Here is a 9023-nt window from a genome sequence, read left to right on the forward strand (position 1 = left end):
ATTGGTCTGAAGCAAACTCCGAAGTTTGTAGATTTCCTGGGGCTTTTTTCAAAGGGTACGAAACTAGGAAACAGGCCGAGGAGGCATTTCTGAGTTTTTTAAAAAAAAGTCTGATGAAACTTCGTCCTCACAACCAAAGCTCACTTCGACTGCATAGCACAAGCTTTCCCAGGCTCGCAATACAAATAAATGACACCAAAACTGAGCATAAATCATTATTTTCAAGAATATGACACGGGAGAATGAAATACTGAACAATACAAAACCCATTTGAAGAACTACACAAATTACCTCGAGTAACGAAAACTTAAAAGCCGGCTGCACACAACAGAAAACTACGTCACACTTCAATGGGACTACGCCTTCACAGATACGAGAAGCAAGCCATGGAAGAGAGATGAAATGAGGTTCGTAATTTAGGTCGGTCGGATAAAGGGTAATTTGGGGAGGGTAAACCTAAAGATCTACTACTGTTCAAGTCAGGATTGAGTATACCACCAAATAGTTGGGATTACTTTCTCTTCTTTTCATGACTACACAGTGGAATTATCACGGGCCGGAAGTTATCAGTGCGTACCTAAAAAACTAGTCAAACAAAGGATAGTTCAATATTTCTTCCTTAATCCTCCGGTAATAAGTCATACCAAACGTGGCCTAAATCTATTATAAACCAGGTTTTTACCGCAAGATAGAGATGTATTATTTTTGTGAATGATAAATCTGAAAACTCAAAACTTGAATACCTACAAAATTCATTTGATGAATGGTAAATCTCAGTTCTGTAGTCTGAATTACAGATTTCTGCCTGTGTTAAAAAGAGATGGAGGCTATTTCTGTCTCGGTCCAAAACTCATTATAATTATTATTACTGTCTGGTGCAAATGGGAGATCAAAGCAAGGATATTGGTCATTGCTTTCAAAGTAAACTCAAACGAGCTGAGATGGATCAAGAATGCTGTTCTAAGGGCTTGTTTGACATGCACGGTCGGGGATCGATGAAATGCATGGACAATGTAACTGTTCAAAACATTTTGAAGAAGTTGAAAGAATCAGAAATGAGCGTCCATGAACTTGAAGAGGGATTGGAAGCTTTGTTCAGGAGTTCAGTGAAAACAAGAGTTTCTCTTCTTAATATTCTGAACGATCATTAGTCCCTTGGACTTGCCCTAAAATTTAAAATTTTGATTGTACTTCTATACAAGACTGAGGGAAATCATACACTCGAATCTCGCATATGATTATCGAATAAATTCATACTTTGATTTAGGATCTTTATAGTTGAATTACTAACCTTGTTCCGGAGATATTAATACACTTCAATGTTAATACGTCGATCACGAACGGAAGGGAATCGATTTTTCACAATCCAAATGCTTAATAATTGTGATATGATTTTTTTGTGTGCTTTGAAGATGAATGTCTCGGCTCTTGTATTTTCTTCCAAGAACCATTCCTTTTTTTTTCTTTTGNCGTCGGGTCGGGTTAGGCCTCATGGGCAACCCGTTAACCCATTAGTTATTTCTTACAAGGACATTAAATATGAATTCTGATACTTGTACTCATTCAATCACATAAGTACTTAACTTTTTATATTTTTAGCCAAAATATAAAATTTTACTGTCTTTCTGTCAGTACATATCTGAAGTAACTCTTATATACAAACCACGACTCTCGATTTCACGGAGAAAATAAATCAATAGTAACATATAAAATTTTATGAAAAGTAAAAAATAATGTACTGAGTGTTTTACAAATGCTCTAAAACTGGTAACGATTTAACTCAAATATTTTCATGTTACTTAGCCGCCCGTCGTGATTTAAATCTAACAAAAGCTTTTACTCTTCACACAGAGGCTACAAAAGGGCAGGTTTTGAAATAAAATGTGGAACAGGTATTGATCTTCGGTTGGTCAAGACAGAGTAAAAAAACCTATAGAATCATGAAGTAAAATTTCCATATACAAGGCATGAGGTTAAGAGCATTAGAAAATCCTATTATTTGCAAGATCCATTACGGCTTTCCGAGTGTTGCAGTTTCCTGTGTTTTGCTCAAATAATCGAACTCTTATTATCAGCTGACCATAATTACTTTCAAAACAGTGTGAATTATCTCATAAAAGACAACATATCACTTAACAATTTGGTAATGCAACAGCATGATAATTAAATTCATCATTTCAAGAACTAGGCTGTCAAGATTCTTATTGTTCTTGATCATAAATCAATCAACAAAATGGACAAAGGGACAATTTTTAAGATCTGATCTCTGAATATTGTTTGTTTAATATGCTATAATGCTTGTTGTGCATGTGTACAAATTTTTTATTGCATACCTGATGGTTCTGATCCATGTTGAAGGCTAAAATAACATTTTAAACCCAATATCAATTAATATAATATACACAAGATATGCACAATTCATTTTCTGCATCTTCGAGTGTTTAATACTCTGGGAGCACGGAACTCGTGCAACATAAAATTTAATTCATTTTCCAGAAGTTATGAGACATTTTTGGTGGAACAGATTCCTTTTGTTTTCATATCTTTAGTCCTTATATATAGCTGGTGCCTAAGAGATCGATTCAACCATTCCATATCTATACTGAATTTCTAACAAAGAGCGAAAAAGAAAACTACATTTAGCCTCACAGATCAGTTTTCAGTTTGCAGCAAAAAGATGTCTAATTTCCATTCTAGATCAAACAGTTTACCATCTAAATCTCATCCGCTAATGGATGAGATTCAAGATCATTTATGCTGGTTAAGGGGCTCAGAAGTCACCTCAGTAAAATCCATATGTTCGAACTTAGCTTGCCTCGTAAATTTGCATGAAGGAATCAAGAATCTGATTCAGTTTCCTTCAATCCAACAAGCCATCTCCCATGACCAATGTGGGACTTGGATCGATGAGATTCTTGAAGGATCACTCAGGCTCCTGGATCTTTGCGGATTTTCGAGAGATGTGGTCTGTTTAACGAAGGATTCTTTTCAAAATCTCGAATCCTCCATCAGAAGAAACAGAGGTGAAACAGCCACAGCAAAGGACATCGATTCTTATGTGGCCTCAAGAAAGAAGATTAACCAAATGGTCAATAAGAACATCAAGAACATGAAGAGTTTCAACCAGAACTTGACACCAGTTTTGGAAAACGCCGAAGATCTTAAAGCCATCGCAAGAGTGTTAAAAGAAATGGAGGCTATTTCTTCCTCGGTTTTGAAATCTATACTGATACTAGTGTCTGGAGCGAAGAGAAGATCAAAACAAAGAAGTTGGTTGTTGCTTTCGAAGCTCACCCAAACTAACCGTGTACATGATGAGATGGAGCAAGAAATGGATGGTGGGGATATGTTGTATGCCTTGAATGTCAACAAGCTGGAAAAAGGGATGGACAAAATTACAAAGCAAACTGTATTGAGGCAGTTGAAATCATCCGAAATGACAATCCAGGAACTTGAAGAGGGATTAGAATCTTTCTTTAGGAGTTTAGTGAAAACCAGAGTTTCTCTTCTTAATGCTCTGAGCCATTAGCCTGTTTTTGACCGCAAGATAAAGCTGTATACTTTTGTAAATAATTAATCTGAAAACTCAATGCTCACTCACCAATAGAATTCAGTTGATGAAATTTTAAACCTCAGCTCTGTTGTCTAAGTTACTTATCCTTTCCCTGCAAGGAGTTTGTGCCACAAAAGTAAAAAAGATTCCAAACGTACATTAAACATACTGGAATAAATTTTGAGGGGAAAAAAATTTGAATTACATATAATTTTACTTTTACTTGAAAATACAGGCTTATATATTGATGCTGTTGAAATTTTCTAAATTATATTTCTCGTCTCTTCTCCTCTCCTCTCGTATTTTTCCCTTGATAAGGTGCACAAGAATCGCATGTATCGAAATTTACTGACACTTCAAAAATAAACGAAATGCGTTAAAAGTATTTATAAAATTCATCATCAAAATATATAATAGTAGCATCTAATCAAATTTATCCTGTTGATAGGTCTACAAAGTCCATTGAAACGTGCAACAGCATGCGGATTAAGAGTGTGATCATTTCCGTGCTGGGTGAGGTTGTCAAGATTCCCCTTGTTCTTAACAAGTGTTTAATATATCATAGATGGCAAATTACCAGTTTTATATTGATCAAAATTGAGAATTGTAATTTATTTTTCCTTATAATACATCTATGATTAAAGGAAGCAACGCATGTTCTTCTTTAAATAAGCCACCGTGCATCTTGATTTAATACCGAACCTAAAATGCTTGTTTTTTCCTCGTGTACACTCCATGCAATCTTCCCTCTGTTTCCTGAAGATCATTACCAACACTAACATCAATATTATATCAACCTATTAGCTGTCAAGATACCTTGTGCTTCAATAACAGCACATGTTAATGTAGCAGGGTTCCCTATTATCGAAATTCATCTTTGAACATATACCTTTTTTGTTTCGATTCCCAGAGGTATGTCTTCCTATATATCTGAGGTGCCAAATAGATCGCTTGGATCCTCGGCATGTTGTTCGGAGACTAAAATTTTTAAGCTCAACCAAAAAGCTTCACATAGAGATGGTGAATACGCACGTTAGATCCAACAGTTTTCCATCTAAATTCCATCCCACTATAATCGATGTCGAAGATCGTTTTCACAGGTTAAAGGGTTAGGAAGCTACATCAATATTATCCCCTTCCGTTTGTGCAAACTTGGCAAGCCTCAGAGATTTGAATGAAGCCATCAATAATATGATGAAGCTTCCTCAGCAAGCTCTTTCCTATGAAAAATGTGGAAAGTGGGCCATTGAATTGCTTGATGAGTATCTTGCACTCGTCGATCTTTGTGGATTTGCGACAGCAGAAGTGTGTTTAGTGATAGAATCTGTTCAAGAACTTGAATCGTCGATCAGGAGAAATAGAAGAGAAACTGCAACAACAGAGGGAATCAATCCTTACATGGTTTCAAGAAAGAAGATTAACAAAATTGTCTATAACTACATCAAGAATTTGAAGAGCTTCAAGCAGAATTCGGCAGCACTTCTAGATAAAGGCGATGATTTTAAAGCTATGGCCACAACCTTAAAGAAACGGAAGCATTCGGGTTCTTGGTCCTAAGATCCGTACTGATACTTGTGTCAGGGGAAAAGGGAAGATACAAGAAGAGAAACTGGTCGTTTCTTCCAAAATTCAATCAGACAAACCGCTTACATTCTCAAATTAAGCAACAAAAAGAGGATGAGGGCTCGTGTCATGTGGACATCAACAAATCAGGGAAAAGTATGGCCATTACTGCTGGGCAGAATGTCCTGAATCAGTTGAAGTCATCGGAACTGATAATACAGGAAATCGAAGTGGGATTACAAGATTTATTTAGAAGTGTGGTCGGAACTAGAGTTTCCCTTCTTAACATCCTCAACAACTAGTAGTCCCATTTTGCCTCAAATTTCAGTCAGTTATACATACTCTATAACCTATATGGTTGTGTATATATTGATACAGATTATACTGTAATTATTCACAATATAAAAGATTCAAAACTTAGTGCATTTTTGTTGGCCAAACTTATAATCAGGCATTGTTGAAAGTGCATGTTTAAAGAAGATATGGAATATCTAATCAATTAAAGATGTCCATCTTAACATTTTCACTCGAATCTTTTAACAACACGAACTTGAATCACTATGTCGCAGAAGGAATATGGGGAATCTGGATTGGATAATAAAAAACTGATTCTTAGTTTTTGTAGCTACAAAGATGCCAGGTAAAATCAATTAAAAAAAGATACATTTTTACAATTTAAATCCAAGATTCTGGACTTGTTTATCAGTCATTTACTAGGAAAAGCGCAAAAAAGAAGTAAAATGAGTCATGAAACTTACTCTTCAATCTCTCATTCTAAGGGAACTCAAACCAAATTCTTGGTCTCCAGTAAAAATATATTCAATACAAGATCCTACATAATAGAATTCCACGTTAATGATACAATCATGATTGTCTGCCTCTTCATCTTTGATATGATCAAAAAGCAACAATTCTTGTTCTTAAAACATACACGACTCTTTGAATCGTTTTAACATCTTCACCTAGCTTTTCCGAGTAATATAAACGGGCTGATCTATAACATTCTCCCCGCCCATTGATCATTGTATGATCATTCTTTGAAGAAATAACAGTCAATGCATCATAGGCTTACTATTGGAGCTCTTGCTCCATATCACCTGACCATCGATAGCAGTAAGATTCTCATCGTCTAAAAGCTTCCATGTTTTAATAGACTTGACTCCTCCCCATGATCCATTCTCTGTTTTCTCTAAAGACGAAACCACTATTCTTGCTCTCCTAGACCATCCAGCCTTCCCGTAAGCATGGTAGCCGAATCCTCCAGCATAGCATAAATGTATGCCAGCCAACTCACCACAAAAATCATTAAGATGATCGTGACCTGTGAAAACGGCCTTCACATCCCCTGCTGACGCCATGGTTGTGAAAAAGCCAGAGTTCATAGAAGCAGAACTAATTCCTTCTTGTTTCACCCCAGTATAGTTAGATGAATCAAAGCTTGCATATTCGGGCAGCGGGATGTGAAAGTACACAAGCCCTGGAGCAGGACCCTTTTGAGGTTCTGGCTTTTTCATGTAACTCCTCTGCAATAACAAAGCCGGTTGTTTCATGTCAGATAAAAGAATAGCAGCAAAATCGTGAAAGTTTCAAGCAAGAAATTGAGATTATATTATGAAGACTAACAAAGACCCAATAGGACTCTACACATTGCCCACGTCATACCCAGAATGGCTTTCACGCACTCATTAAACATGAAGATTAACAAAGACCCAATAGGACTCTACACATTGCCCACGCCGTACTCGGAATGGTTTTCATACACTTGTTGAATATTCAGAGTGCATTACAAACATTGACAACAATTGTAGCAGAGTAACTATAGCTAAATCAGCTCTTCTCCAGTACCTGAAGTTTAAGTGAAGTACGCTCAAACCAAAGCTGCTGAGAAGGTTTGATCCAATCGTAGCCAGGAATGGACGGAATATTCGAGTAATCTCCACTGTCCAAGAAGTATAGATTAAGAACTGATTTATTCGCTAAACTAGAACCTTCAACTCCATGAACCTCCAAATTATAATTCCCATATCCATTAATTACATCAACTTCAGAAGGATTAAACTGAGACAAAGTGTTTTTCAAGCCTGTGATATATTTCATCACACCCTCCCTTGATAATGTAGATTCTTGGTCATGATTTCCAAGAACAGCGGCCCATGGTATGTTGGATGATATGGCTGGAGCGAAGGCTGCATCCATGGACGATGCTGCATCCGTAGCATCGAACCCAAAAATATTATCTCCTGTATCATCATCCCATAAGTTGTCACAAAAGATGCGATGAACAAGGAAATAATAATGCATGGACGAGAATTTCGCCATCAGGAGTGACTTCACAGCGGCAATTCTTAACCCTTGCGGACGTAAAAACATATACACATAAATACACATGCATGTACAGTTTATATTTAGGCAGGTAAACACGTAAACGAGCTAAACAAGACTTGTGAGACTTCATCCCTAACCCCTGAAAGTCTATGAAGATAGAAATCCAATTTTCTCACCACAACTATTTGCTCATACCGCAAGTTTTCTGATTTAACCATACGAAATTTTGACGACAGTACTCCAACACAAGTATTTACAACAAAGAAATCAATTAATCAATCATGCTCCATAATTTCAGTGAAGAGATCGACTAGTTATTAGGTTCTCAAATTTGTTCTTAACCCCTGAAATTTTTAATATATTTTTCTCGTCCCCGATTTTGTTTTTATGGCTCCGTCCCGTTCCTGAATGAGAAGGAATGATAAGAGTCATTCGAACCTGTGAAAACAATGAGGTGAGGCTTCTCTGCTAAAATCAAACGGCGGATGAAATAAGTAGTGTTGAGATCCGAGCAGGAAGGCATCTGCGATGGAAACACATCCTCGCAGGGAGTGGTCTTCCCGTCGGCGTAGTGCATGTCCGCCACTTGCAGAATCCTGAACTCTCCCCTTTCACCGTCAAATCTGAGCTCTCGCTGCCCGGCATGGACGCACAGGAGAGTTATCCACATGGCCAAAGCTAGCAGTTGAGCCACCTTCCCCTTAGTCGCCATTCGAGAGGGAGCTCGAACTGTGAAGTAGTAACAGTGTTGGAGTATAAATTATTGTTGGCCGGCCAACCCGTCCCTGTTGCCCTCCTCATTATTATTAACGTGTGCAAGTGGTTGGCATCTTGTATCGTAATAATCGTATGCCATACGTAAAAATCCAAAGAAAAAATAAATTAATTTTACGATACATATATTATTATTTATTTATTCAAATTTTTAAGTTTTTTTTTCATAATTGATAAAAAAAAATTAATCGATGTCTTGGTTTGTCATAATTTATATATAATTTACATCACATATCACAAAAATGATGTCTTGGTTTGTCATAATTTTCGATTGACGTGGAATTGGTAACTTAACAATTTTAGAATTTAAAAAAATAAAAATATTTTATTTAAAAATAAAGTATCCTGGCAGCCCCATACAGTGATAATTCTCAAAGAACTAGTTCGGTATTTTCAAAGGCCGAGGAGTCGAAGGTTCTTTTTGTTTTCTTTCTGGCACGTCTTATTTTGGATAATGAATTTATGGATGAAAACTAATTGATATTTTATAATAAAGTTTGATTATCCCATATCTGTGTGTGTAAGATTGATTGATTGATATACAAACAAAAGTTTGCATTTTTTCCAATAATTGTTTGGGTTTAGGGCAGAGTTGGATGTAATCCTAGGTTTTTCAATGGTAGAAGAGAATATGCTGAAATCCGTGTTTACGTATATTCTCTTGAGGGAAGGATGGGAATGCCACTCACCAATACTTATATGTTAATTTCGTTTTCTCCCATTGTTTTGTAATTAAATTTAGGCAAAAATCTGTGTAAGACGATCTCACGGATCGTATTTTGTGATACGAATCTCTTATTTGGGTCAT

At 36.5% G+C, this 9023-nt stretch overlaps 2 protein-coding genes across 2 annotated transcripts; one reads left to right on the forward strand and one right to left on the reverse strand.

The window, feature by feature from the left end:
• The first annotated feature begins 2523 nt into the window (after positions 1-2523).
• Positions 2524-3635, forward strand: LOC140969676 (uncharacterized). The gene has a single exon (XM_073431099.1). It carries the CDS (start codon positions 2732-2734, stop codon positions 3527-3529), a length of 798 nt encoding a protein of 265 aa, XP_073287200.1. The 5' UTR covers positions 2524-2731; the 3' UTR covers positions 3530-3635.
• Positions 3636-5870: 2235 nt separating this feature from the next.
• On the reverse strand, positions 5871-8239 carry LOC140969675 (probable inactive purple acid phosphatase 29). The gene is made up of 3 exons (XM_073431098.1): positions 7880-8239; positions 6962-7356; positions 5871-6639 (listed from the first exon to the last, which is right to left on the reverse strand). The coding sequence occupies exons 1-3, from the start codon at positions 8151-8153 to the stop codon at positions 6169-6171; spliced, it is 1140 nt and encodes a 379-aa protein (XP_073287199.1). The 5' UTR covers positions 8154-8239; the 3' UTR covers positions 5871-6168.
• Positions 8240-9023: the final 784 nt, after the last annotated feature.

Source organism: Primulina huaijiensis, unplaced genomic scaffold (assembly GCF_012295235.1).
Source record: "Primulina huaijiensis isolate GDHJ02 unplaced genomic scaffold, ASM1229523v2 scaffold42507, whole genome shotgun sequence".
NCBI classification, from domain to species: Eukaryota; Viridiplantae; Streptophyta; class Magnoliopsida; order Lamiales; family Gesneriaceae; genus Primulina; species Primulina huaijiensis.